The following is a 13,582-nucleotide window of genomic DNA, read 5'->3' on the forward strand; positions in this document are numbered from 1 at the left end:
AAATAATGAGCATCAATTCAACAGAATAAGCAACTATTGTTCCCCATTATGTTTATATTGTATTTCAACATCAGTTTTGACAGAGCGATTGCCGGATATATAATGCTTGAGTATATGTTACTACGATAGAAAGTTCCTATGAAGAAATATTGTTCAACTGTTCGTAAAGCATCGACTTTAAACAGTTTGAGAAGATGATGAAATCAACATTCACTGAAAACAAGTCACTTTTTAATATCCTCGTTTGTTCTGGTCGCTCTGGGTTTGAATGAATGTTTGATTCTGTGGAGCACGTTAAAGTTAGAATGGGATGTTAAGTTGCCATTTCAAACTTTAGAGCGACCAAGAAGCTAAGAGTTCTTCATCATTGCCTTAGTGGGAGGAGTTGGGACATGTTGACCTCTCAGGTGTTCAACAGGTGTACCCGCTTCACACCAGACAATAACTGCACACAATGTTAATGAATGGGAACTCTAACCAGAGTACAGTGAAGACCACTCCCCAGAGTACTTCATTATATAAGCTAAATTGTTGAAAGCAATAATGAAACATTTCCCTGTCCCTCTTTGAATGCATTTTTTATTTTGAGTAGCAGGTTTAAGTTAAATTGGGATGTGTGTAGATGTGTGTGAACGTTAGGCTATGAGCAGGTGTGTGACAGCCTCTGCCTCTATGAATGTGTGTGAATGGCTGCCAATGTAAAAGCGCTTTGATGGGTCGTAAAGACTGGAAAGGCGCTGAAAAAATCCAGATAATTTACAATTCAACTGGACACAGGTAGGCATAGCTGGAATTTCTATCAACGCAGAGGCCTGGGAGAAGAGGCTCAGTGAATGTGGTGTGAAAGGTGTACAGGTGAGTCAGTGTGTTAGAGGAGACTCTGTAGAAGGACAAAGTGCCAGCAGGCCAGTCCAGATACACCCCAAATCTACTGAAGCCATCAGAGGCATAAGGTACTTTCCACACCATCTTGTTGGCATGGAATGCCTCAAGAGAGTGTTGTGATTCTCCCACATTTTTTCCGAAGCACCAGGATTCTGAATTATAGCCGAACCCGCTCACATCTGAGCTATGTCTGTCAGCTCCCTTGTATGAAACAGCAGCATAAACAGACTCCCTGTCACCACTGGTGCTCCACTCGACCTCCCAGTAATGGCACCCAGATAACTCCTCTTTGCACAACACCTGTTGCCATTTTCCGAACCTCTCTGGATGAGGAGGAACATTCTGCGATGCTCCATGTGTTGCCTTTTTGTTTCCGTCAGACAGAGTGAGAAGGTTGTTGGCAGTGTTTGGGTCCAGGTGGAGATCACAGGCATCTGATAGAAAAAACATAACAAAGTATCTTATCAGTAACTTTGATGGTCAAACTGCTGGAGAACTCATATATTTGACTTAAAAAAGCCTGACTTACACCAGATCAGATCTCTCTTGTCTTTGATGGTCTCCACAGAAGAAGGCTTTTGAAAGTCTTCAGTGACCAGCTGGCCTTTCTTGTAGTGGTAGATGCTTGCTCCTTTGTATTTGGGATTGGTTTTGGTCGTTATGAGGAAACGGAATTTGCTGTTGTTCTTCAGCCCTTTGGAAGCACCCTGGAGAAATGTGGCTTTTTCTCTCATTGTGTTCAGAACTTCATCGGAGTAGTACCACTCCTCTTCATGGGTACTTCCTAACTTGGGTGATTTCAAGAAGTCAGCCATCTCATCAAGGTAGATATCACCCTTTAGCATGGAGGTGAAAACAAAGCACAGAACATCATCTACACCTGAAGCAAGGACCTCTCTGTCCAGCTCGTTCTGGTTCAGGACGATCTTTACTCCCTCCATGGTGTCGACAAAGGACTTGATGATGTTGAGTTCTCTCTCTTTGTGATCCAGCCACTTGGTTAGTTTTTCATGGTTGAAGGGTGACTCTGGTCCTTCTTCAAAGACTTTTTCCAGTGAGCTCTCATCTTCCTTTCCTTCACGGATGGAGGGAAGTTTCTCTGCTATGGCTTGCTGGATGTTGGTTTTATAATAACCACACAGTTTGAGGAAAGTGCTCAACTCTTCGTGAAGCACGGGGAAACTCTCTACCACTTTGTCTTCCAGAGAATCGTTGCATCTCATTTTTGCCTCCCTTAACTCCTCCAGAGCTTCCTGCGCCTTCCTCACTAACTCAATGCTGATATATGTCCTCACCCCAGTAGCTGCAGGTTCAAACAGTTTCAGTGGCATCAGCCAGACCTTCACTGGCACATCTTTCTCTCCATTTGTTCCCAGTAGATGTGGAAGTTCTACATAGGTATGCATTGCATCTTGAAATGTTGCTGGGTTGCTTTCAAGAATGAAGTCTCCGTAGAATTTGCAGGAGAATTTCTCAGTCAGGGTTTTCTCTTCATCAGTCAGCTTGAGTTCAACATTTCCCTCAATATTTAAAGAAGACATCTTCTTTATCACAGCTTGCATGCTGCCCTGGATGTCCTGGACTTGTCTGTCTTCTAACTTCTCACTGTCAAACACGAAGAAGGCATTTGCCCCATACAGGATGCCTGTGACTACATGAGTCGCCAAGCCATTCTTGATGAGATCTGTTTGTTGGGGGCTCATCGCTTTGAGTTGAGTCACTGACAACTGTTTGAAGTTGGTGGTAGCTTTGTACTGAAACGTCACTCTGCTCTGATTCTTGAATTTCTTCTCATCATTCAGATATTTGGCAGATCCTCCAACTTCTATCAGTCCACTCATGAAACTGGCCTTCAGAGAAGCATCAATGTCCATCATGGTGGACTTGGATTCGATGGAGTCAGATGCAGACATTTCAAAATAACTGCTCTGCTGAGGGGTTTCAGTTGTTTTTACGTTTAGAGTTTCTTCATTCCACAATCTGAGACCTGAACAAATTGGCAAGCAAACAGTTTTTGGATCAGTTCAGGGCAAAACTTTTGTTTATATAAATTCACATAACACTTATCACTTCAAAGTTTTGCAGCTTCATATCCTGCCAGGAGTTTCCATAAGAAAAGTGTGTGTGTGTGTGTGTGTGTGTGTGTGTGTGTGTGTGTGTGTGTATGTGTGTGTGTGTGTGTGTGTATGTGTGTGTGTGTGTGTCTGTGATTCAGATTCAGAGCAGGACCTAACGTGTGTGTGGGGAAGGGGCAATGGACCATGCATATATTAACCTGTTAAGCCCTGAGCCTGTTTTTCAGGTTTCAGGCTCGAAAACGACATTCCCAGAACAAATGGCCATATCTTCCCTTCTAAAAGGGTTACATTAATAATCTTTTTTCTAAAAGCAATGATACAGCTGTGAGTTGGCTGTAAAAGTGTCAGAGTCAATATGGATGTTTTTATTTTAAAGTAAATTCAGATTGGTAAAAAAATGTAAATTATAGTTTTTGTCTAAAAACCCATTACTTTAGACCCTCCAGAAAAACGCGATTCTGCGATCGCAGAATTTACCGCATAATCAGCAAAATGGCGCATATTTATCAAAAGGCCGCACAAACATTTCTGCTAAAGACCGGGCAAAGCAGTTCCCCGATGTCTTGCACGAAAGTGGGGGGAAACTATTCTGCACCCTGTGCAAGTTGGAGCATAAGAGAACATCGACGGTGACGACCCACTTTGATTCATTCAAACATTCGAACATGCTTTCTGCTGCTGCGGACAAGAAAGCCAAACAACTCACGTTCACCGAGGCATCGACCTCCAAAACCCTTTGAGGGCTACAAGAAACGAGGTGAGAAGCCTACAAGATTGAAGCTGGTCAGATAACGAACAAATGAAAACAGAATGAGGCGGAGAAGTGTGTGTGTGTGTGTGTGTGTGTGTGTGTGTGTGTGTGTGTGTGTGTGTGATTAAAATAGCCCAATTGCTTTTACAATAAATAAACATTGAATGTGTTGAATTGAATAATAAAGGGGTTTAACGTTAGTGGCAGGTTGTGTGTGAGAGAGAATAAATAAGTCAGCCCAATATTTCCAAAAAAATATTCCGCATATTTTGCAACTTCCCGCATATTCACCGCATAAAATCACATAAAACCCTGCATGTTTAATCGCATAATCAAGGATTTTAGCCCGCGTTTTTCTGGAGGGTCTAACTTATAGTGAAAACCACCCTTGAATGATGGGATAGTAGACAAAAAGCTTTAGGAATCCAAACTATAACATATAATAAGTACCCTGTATCAAGATTGATGCAAAACAAGTGAGATTTGACCTTTTTAGAGAGGTTTAGAAAAAATAAAACACCTCTGGGTACATTTGCCGTATCTACTGTATGGAACCCATTGGTCGATTTGGGTGATTGACACCTCTTTGTAACCGTTAGAGCCAATAGAATCCAGGGGAAGTTCCTTAATCCACCTAAACATTACCATTGTTGGGAGATCTCAAAATTCTAAGTTTGTCATCCAATACTGTCTTTTTTCTCAGAATTCAGATTTTAAAATTTGAATTTATACTTTTTCTCAGGATTCTGACCTTACTCTCAGAAACCCCAAAAATATAAAGTTTTGGTCGGGTCCAAAAAAAAATTCACATGTGTCCCGCATCCGTGTCACTAGCATTCTTTAAATTCTGAATTCTGAGTTTAATATCAGAAATTAGATTTTTCTTCTCAGAATTCTGACTTTATTCTCAGTAAAACAAAAAAAAATCACATTTGGTCCGATGTTTAAAACGGTTCCCATTTTGCCCTTATCCTCTTTTGTACTAGACTTAGCCAGAAACCATTATTGGGCAGGCAACAGTTAAAGGCACATAATTAAGATTAAAATGCATAGAAACTTCAATCAACGGACAGAAGAAGTGAAAATATATCCCGATATACACAGATGCTCGACAAAGAGACAAAGAAACAACTCTCATAACACATTCAATTTACCATGACAATCAAAAGATAACTTACAAAGTAATGTTAGGCCTGGTGAATTGTTGTTTACGGCAGGGGTACTCAAATACAAATCTTAAAGGTCAAAAATAAATATTTCAATAAGACAAAGGTCCGTTTATCACGGTCATTCAAACTTTTAAACAATTGCAACAAGATTCTTAACACGAGGTTGCAAAAACAAAAATAATCTGTATGCAGCAGTTTTCATTGTTATTGTGTCTGTGCTTGACCCCTCAGAGTCGCAGTGTAAGAGCTGCACAGTTATGAATAAAGGCAGCTGCACCCTCTTTCATTCAGCATTCCCATTATTGCTTTATAAATGTATTCCCCCTTGTGTGTCCACTGAGGTTCTTCAGGCCCAACACATCTTCAACAAACTCCCCCTTTGCCTCATCATAACAACTCACAAACACCAGCAACTGAGCATTGTCAGTGGTGTCAGTGGACTCACCACCACAGCTAAGGAAATGCACTGTGCATTTTTTATTCCATCACAAAGCTGATGACTCAAATCACCAGCCAGTATTTATGTTCTTCTGGTTGCTGTGGAATCTGAGAGGGGGATTTGCTTGATTTGACCTGTTATTTCCTTTTTTTGTTTGCCTTCAACATGGTCTCCATCACTTCAGTCATGCATTCTTTTATACTCCGTTATTATCCAGTGGAAAGTCCTTACCTACTGGCCTAGTACAATCAAAGTGGTTACTTTTGTTTGGCTGGGCAGTGTCGTTTTACACACCGTCTTATTTGACTTTCTCAGGACTTAAAACTGTTTTTTGGGGGCAGACCCCCTCAAAGAAAACAATATATTTATACACGTAAGGCAGAGTTCCCGTTAGCCGGTAATTACCGGACTACGACCGGTAAAATATGCTGAAGACCGGCAAATCTAAATCTCTCCGGTCAAAGTATCCGTTCAAAATAATTTCCGTTTAGCGCTATACCGCATCAGTTGCGCAACTTGCGCCACTTATGTGACAGACAAACGAGTATGTGACAGACAAGAATAGTCCATTATAATGTCTAACACTTAATGTGGAGAAAGAGATGTCCTGGATGGGTTGATTGTGCGTTGATCTGTTGGTAATGCCTCGGGGTTCCGGTGGGCATGTAAACAAATGCATAATGCTGCGCTATACTTTGTGGTCTCACCCAGTTGCATAGCGACACTTATTGTTTAGGTGTCTTTTAATAAGCAGGTAGTCATATCATTAGCTAGAACTAGTTGGATCTGATCGATATGGAGATAAATGAGAGTGAAGTCTAATCTGACGGGAGAGAGAGATCAGCTGCTGCTGACGAGTCGACACGCAGCTCTGCATGATCACATGCAGCGGTGAGCGGACAAAACACGCACTTCAGGTTAGAATATCACACGTAGCTATTTTAATGACTTCTCAAACTACCGTAACTAGTTATAGATAAGTTTAGTTTTACTGTCGGGTCACTCATTACTGATCCGGGAGCTGCATGATACTGACGGGCTGTCAGGAGAGGGAGAGCGCTCCGTTTATTATTCCCGTGTTATTAAATTACTGTACACTTTTGAGTAATGTAGTTAATCTGCTATGATTAGTTTGTTTAATATCGAATCATATCAATTTGTTTTAAAGCACAATAAATAACAAAGAAGACCTTTGACCGGCACTTTTCTCATTTTGTCCGGAAGATTTCAACTTAAACGGACATGTTGACCGGCGAAAAAATATTCTAACGGGAACTCTGACGTAAGGTCATCATCTTAATAGTTGTGTATGCTCATCCGTGAGCAGAGCATCAAGTTGACATGTCTATTACAGCTGAATGCGGCGATTACCATTTTGTTCAGCAAAACGCCTCACAAACGTATTAAGATCAACAGCTTTAGTGCGTTTTGATTCAATGCTGAGTACAGCCAAACTGACAGGCTCTTCTCTGTCATTGTAGACCGCAAATACCTCATTCCTTCAGTGCTTGGGTCCGAATGCTTCTCGTTTTGCGCCGTCCCGTTCAAATGAAATCGCCGCCAATCATATGTCCACGCTCGCGCAAGGACCGGGGGAGGGGTTACATGACGTGCATCTTGTGCTGCATTCACTTGCACTCGGACATTAGAGACTTTCTCTCATAAATGTCCGATGAGCCACAACTTTTTTTCAAAACAAAGCTGCCAACTGGGGTGGCAGCTGGGGTGGCAAGGTCTATTTTTAGGGTGTCAAGTTGCCACCCCGGTAGGTGAAACTAGGCTACTAGCTACAGTACAGATGGAACTAGATGAGCTGTTAACTCTCGCTCTGAATTTTTTTTTTTTAAACTCTCGCTCTGACTCAGACAGGTTGAAAGAGACGAGACACACATTTTTCCCACCCGCATTCCGCGAAGACCCACCCTACTGTGCCTCTGATTCGCAGATTGTTTGCGGGGAAAAAACGCTGACGGGATGCTGAATGTGCAACCCAGTCTCACGGCATTTCATGTTCACCAACACGATTTTTAATCTATTGATTCGTGTTCACCAACACGATTTGCCCCTTTTTTTTCTTGTTGCACAGCACGATTTTAAAAGCAATGTATTTCTACTGCCTGCAGCACGTCTTTTTCTCCGGTCGGGTCGAGGGAGACCGGAATCTGTGTGGTTCATAAAAACATGTTCTTACTCAATATCAAGCCACAGTTATTGCTTTTATTTGAAATCGTATAATTTCGGACTTTTGTTGCCGTCTGTGAGGAAAATAAACGGCTCAGAGCCTCAGAATACTGAAATCTGTATTTTTTAAATCTTTTTTTCCTTCTAATTTGTTATTCTTTTCAAAATAACACAATGTTATTTACTCACCAATAACACACAATTATCCTTGCTTTTATTTATTGGTTTAATTCCATAATCTCGGGCTTTTTTGGCGTCCGTCAGGAACTGAATTTCAAAATAAAAATAACCGGAAACAGACTTAGGCCTATAAGGGACAATTCGAGGGTCATTGCGATTGTCAACATTTCTGAGTTTAGGATGGCCGAAGACACTACACTACCCATAATCCCCAGCTATCGTTTAGGACTACAGTCCCCGTAAGGTTACGCAGAGCGTCAAACAGCTGTGTGAAATGGAACGAAACCACGACAAAATATAAAAAAATACAGATTTCCGTATTCTGAGGCTCTGAGCCCCATTTATTTTCCTCACAGATGGCAATAAAAGTCCGAAATTATACGATTTAAAATAAAAGCAATAATTGTGGCTTGATATTAAGTAAGAACATGTTTTTATGAACCACACAGCTTCCGGTCTCCCACGACCCGAACGGAGAAAAAGACATGCTGCAGGCAGTAGAAATACATTGCTTTTAAAATCGTGCTGTGCAACAGGAAAAAAAGTGGCAAATCATGTTGGTGAACACGAATCAATAGATTAAAAATCGTGTTGGTGAACACGAAATGCCGTGAGACTGGGTTGGAATGTGATTGGACCAATGCGTTGACAGACACACACAGACAGTGGAGCAGGACATGCAGAGCGCTGTTTGCAGTCTATGGACATAGCGGATCATTTTGACTCGTTGCGTTGTGGCGATGTCTCGCAGAAAACACAGATAATACAGCTAATACATATGAAAAGTATAATTTGCTCAGAGTCCAGAGACAGTTGTGGTTCGGTCCGGATCGGAGTCCGGACTTTGAGGATGCCTGTTGTACGGTGACTATGATGAAAGTTTTGTGACAATGTGAAGTCTTACCTGGGACCAGTTCATCTTTCCGGGCATCATAGAGCATCCCTAGGGTGAAAGGTCGTCCCAGAGCAGCAACGGTCATGTGATCTGAGGCCATTTCTCCAACCTGTTGAGAAGAAACAACACAGACTTCAGAAACTGATTTAAACGTCTGTTAAGGAGTAGGAGTTTTGAGTTGAATATGACAAGCAATTTGAGTATTTATCCCATATCCTTGATATCAGACGGCAGCTGCCTACACTAATTGGCTCTTTGATTTCATTTGTGTTGGGATCTTCATATTAGGTTGAATAATTAAAACAAGTGGGTTGTTAAATTGAGAGTGTAAGGCCTATAATGGTTTATGGGTTTCACTGATAAGGGAGAGACAGTTTCTTCCCTCTTCCCTCACAGCAGTACACAGGGAAGGGGGCTCCTGACTTAAGGAGAAATACACTGAGGCCCCAAAAAGGTGGTTATGTCATAGCCGAGAATAATATTTTGCAAGCCCTGCAGAGTAGGGGTCATGTCCTTTTTACACAAACATGGGAAGGTGTGTCTTATGCCATAGCCATATAATATGTCTGGTCATGTCCAGTCCAGTACATCAGAGGCCATGCCCAGCTTCCACAAATATGGGTATGGAGGAGGTGTTTTTAGGTTTTTATATCCTGTTGTTGAACATAAAGACACTGGCGGAGAGGGAGCAAACGAGAGAGAGAGAGGGGGGGGAGGGGGTTCCCCTGGTATACTCTCTCCCAGTAAAGCTCTCTCCCCGGAGAGCTGGGTTTTTGCTCTCGATAAGGTTCTCTCAGACTTGGTAAATATCTCTAAAATGTCTTGGTTGAATGCTGAGTGAATTTATTTGTGAAATTAGTGGAATGATTTGATATTTGATGTGTTTGTGAAGATTAGGCCCGACAGCTGTGAGGAATCTTCCTCCAAATTCATGAGGATAGGTGTGGGTTTTTTAATGTTATTCCGTTATCACAGATTTAGCGGGTCGTCTGAATTGAAACAGCAGTTAATTGAACCTGGTTCTTCAGGAGTTAATAGAGGTGAGATCTTGCTGACGTTGGTGGATCTGAGCCAAGCAGTAAACTTACATAGACTCAATCATTTCTGTTAGGTCAATTAGTAGGTCAGAGTAATTTGCTGGAATAAATTAGCCACACGCTAGAATTAGCATACACGCTAGAATTAGCATACACGCTAGCATTAGCCATCCTAGCCTGTATACATGCTTATTGCACAGCTAGCATTAGCTATATTTACCTTGTTTACACTTAGCGGTCCTATGTGTTAATCTGTGTATGTTACACTTGCATGTATGAGATCATTAAGTGCCTTGTAACTTCTTTTTTTATAGTTTCACTCAGTTTGAATGTCAGTGGACTGTGGTCAATAAAGGAGCATGGCTGCTCATTGCCTGGCTCTCAAAAGAGTTTGGCTGACAGTTTAATCTCTACCGCTGACCGTAGTAGTGACACTAAAAGTCTTACAAGTTAACTAATGCGCTGCAAAAGCTCTGAAATGTTAACTAGTTACAAAAAATAAGCAGAACTTGTTAACTAGTGGCATACATTTTTCTGTACTAGTTAACTAGTAGCATCCAGAATCACTCACTAGTTAACTAGTAAAGGCAAAAGGTTCACTAGTTAACTAGTTGACGCCTCTTTTTACCTTACTAGTTAACTAGTGGGGCTCAAAATGTCTTCACGTTAACTAGTGAACCCTTTGCCCTTTACTAGTTAACTAGTGAGATACATTTAAATTCAACTAGTGAACTAGTCAGGCTTAAAATGTTCACTAGTAACACTAGTGGATCCAAAATGCGCACTAGTCACACAAGTTGCACATAATGCTAATGAGGAGGGAAATAATGCATCGAGCTCTCCTATTGGCCCTAAGCTGGAGCGCCACCCAGCCCAAATAGTTTTCTTTAAGAGCTTAAATACACTGTGTTTTAAAATACAGTCATATGACCATATTTACAAAAGTATAAAACAAAAGTATTTTTGTAATTATGATCATATTAAGCGGAGGAATAACGAAACATCAGAGACAGTTATGTTTACTCTGCTATCAGACTGTATCTTAAATTAGGTCAGAACATTGAAGACTTTGTTAAAATGAGAAAGTTGACTTAGGACTGCAGACAGGAAGTCATATGATCATAATTACAAAAATACTAGTGAGTGATTCTGGGTGCTACTAGTTAACTAGTACAGAAAAATGTATGTCACTAGTTAACTAATTATGCTTCTTTTTTGTAACTAGTTAACATGTCAGAGCTTTTGCAGCGCATTAGTTAACTTGTAAGACTTTTAGCGTCACTAGTACGGTCAGAGGGTCACTAGTTCATCAAAAAGCTTACAAGTTGGGACTTTGGTGCTAGTGCTGCTCCTGGCGTCACTAGTAAGGCTTATGTGGTAACTAGTCGGACAAAAGGGCCACTAGTTGCTGAAAAAGAGCGACTAGTGTAATGTTTTATAATAATAAAGCAGAGTGACAAACTAGTTTGACCATATATCTAACAAGTGAAATCAAAGAGCCAACTAGTGTAGGCAGCTGCCGTCTGATATCAAGGATATGGAATAAATACTCAAATGGCTTGTCATACTTGAGAGTTAATAACACTTGGAATCTGACTGTCAACTAATGCAGTATTTCCCTGCAGACACTAATCCAGCAGCTGTAGTTTTAGACAGAAAAGTAAAGTTGTTATTATAAATCTATGTTCGTCTGTTAGTCCTCACCTGGTGAAGTTGTGTAGATCAGCAGAGTTGTGTGAGGGTCTTCTGACTTCCAGCAGATGCTTCAAGTCTGATACAATGTGGTGTTGTGAGGCGACTTATCAGTCACTGTCAGATACTCTCCTCCCCGAGCTCCACCACGACACGCCTACTGACCTCACACAGCCTTTCCCTGTAACGGGCCGGAGTCAGGCTATAAACCTTATGAGAAATAATGTGAAACGCACATTTGATGCATGCACATGTTCTTCAGTCTGTACTCTTTTAAAGACACAACGTTGTTTACTGTAACTGGTACCAATAAGAGCTTTCTTTAAATGTGTCACCATTTGTATAAAAATGTTCTCTATTTATTAAATGTATCATTATTATGATAATAATAAAAATAAGAAGAAATATGTTTCCTCTTGTGGAAATGCATGTATGGTTAGTTAGGACATTCTGTGCAGGGCCGTTTCTTCCTATAGGCGGACTATGCAGATGCATAGGGCCCCTGCGGACACTAGGGGCCCCCCAAGCTGAAAGTTCAGGTTCAGCCTCAATATATTTGGGGAGAATTCAAGTGAGCCGTCTTTATTTGTAGAGAGCCAAGCCCCCTCCTGTGTTTGGTGAAGCATTATACGCTTAAAAATCAAATGTAGGATATAAACACAACTAAACTGCAATGATAGCAAAGCTGTGGCTTGTGTGTGTGGGGATCAATAAAGTCCAAATCATTGTTGGGCTGTCACATTGTTGAGAAAATGCTGCATCTCTTGCATTTATTGACGTAGAGGAGCCTTATTGTTTACCTTTTTAATATAATTTGTTGTAAGTTTCAATTGCTTGGTTTTTGTGAAATTAGACTGTTTTCCTCTTAAAGTGTAACTGTTACGGTGTGTGTAGGAAGCAGGACCCAAATGCAGATTAAAGTGTCAAAAATAACTCCTTTATTTCAAGACTAAACTATTCACAAGGACAGAACAGAACACTCACCGAAGACCAAGTCAAAACACAAGACGAACCGACAAAGACAGAAAAACCAGAACTTAAATACACACAAGACTAATCACACAAACAAGACACAGGTGAGGAGGGAGGAGAAAACACAGGGACACCAGGTGCACACAATCGGGTAATCAGACACACCAGGGAAACTAACGACAGGGAACCACAGACAGATCTAAAGACAAAACACAATGCAGACAGAAAACCAAAGACAGATCTAGACAAGACAAAACACAACAGACAGAAACAAGCAAGTCAGGAGGTGAAGACCTTTCAAATAAAACATGAAACAAAAGACAGAAAAAGACAAGACAAAATACAATAAAGACAGATCTTGACAGTGATAATAGTATAATGGGTGCTACTCTGTTTACATAGTCACGTGTGGGGACAAATTGGAGGTCCCCATAAGGGGAATCATTAATTTTAGGGTGAAGACTTAAGGGTAAGGTTAAGGTTAAGGGTTAGGCATGTGTTGGTTATGGTTAAGGTTAGGATCAGTCTCCAGGAAATGCATGTAAGTTTGTTTGTTTATTTATTTAAAGGACAGTGCACATTAATTCACATTGCTGTAAATGAGCCAGTATTAGCCAGCAGGCTAATTTTCAACTGTTATCCTTGGCAAGATGTTAAATGACCACAAGACTAGGAAATAAAAACATAATTAAATAGAGTACAGCAGACAACATCAGTACAACAATAGAGAGGAACAAACAAACATGCAAACAGATGAAATATCATCATACCTTAATACAGTTAAAAGTGTTCACATTTTTGATTGTTTAAAAGCCAAGTCAATGTAATGTCCCCTGAAGTGATGTATACATGGTGTGTGTGAGTGTGTAAAAACTGTAAAAACTAGGGGCCCCAAAACAGCATCTTGCATAGGGCCCCCAAAAAGCTAGAAACGGCCCTGGTCCAGATGATGGGATCTCCCGGCAAGCGGACCAGAGCAAGTGGCGTCCCCTTTAAAGTGTATTGTATTGTTGTTTATCATTAAAAACAGATTATTGTTTAACCCTTATTCTGGTGCTCTGAATTCCTTCCTTTATAACTCTGACCCAGCTCACCAAACGACACGCGGAGCCGAGGTGGGTTTCAGACCACTCCAACTCCCACAGGATGCAATAGATATTATGAATATAGTTAGATTCCACCTTCATGATTATGGATCTGTGAGTGAATTGTTTAACATTTTATTTATATTAGGTCTTAAAGTGTTTGCATAAATTAGGGCATGGTCACATTGAGTGACGGCTCTGTCAAGTAGTGTTAATTT

The 13,582-nt window shown here is 40.8% G+C and overlaps 1 protein-coding gene across 1 annotated transcript; it reads right to left on the reverse strand.

Moving 5' to 3' along the window:
• Positions 1-43: 43 nt before the first annotated feature.
• Positions 44-11,431, reverse strand: LOC117547279 (stonustoxin subunit beta-like). Its single transcript, XM_034217886.1, has 4 exons — positions 11,320-11,431; positions 8,588-8,687; positions 1,415-2,872; positions 44-1,319 (listed from the first exon to the last, which is right to left on the reverse strand). The coding sequence occupies exons 2-4, from the start codon at positions 8,676-8,678 to the stop codon at positions 757-759; spliced, it is 2,112 nt and encodes a 703-aa protein (XP_034073777.1). The 5' UTR covers positions 8,679-8,687; positions 11,320-11,431; the 3' UTR covers positions 44-756.
• Between the last annotated feature and the right edge of the window lie 2,151 nt (positions 11,432-13,582).

This window comes from Gymnodraco acuticeps, unplaced genomic scaffold, assembly GCF_902827175.1.
Source record: "Gymnodraco acuticeps unplaced genomic scaffold, fGymAcu1.1, whole genome shotgun sequence".
NCBI classification, from domain to species: domain Eukaryota; kingdom Metazoa; phylum Chordata; class Actinopteri; order Perciformes; family Bathydraconidae; genus Gymnodraco; species Gymnodraco acuticeps.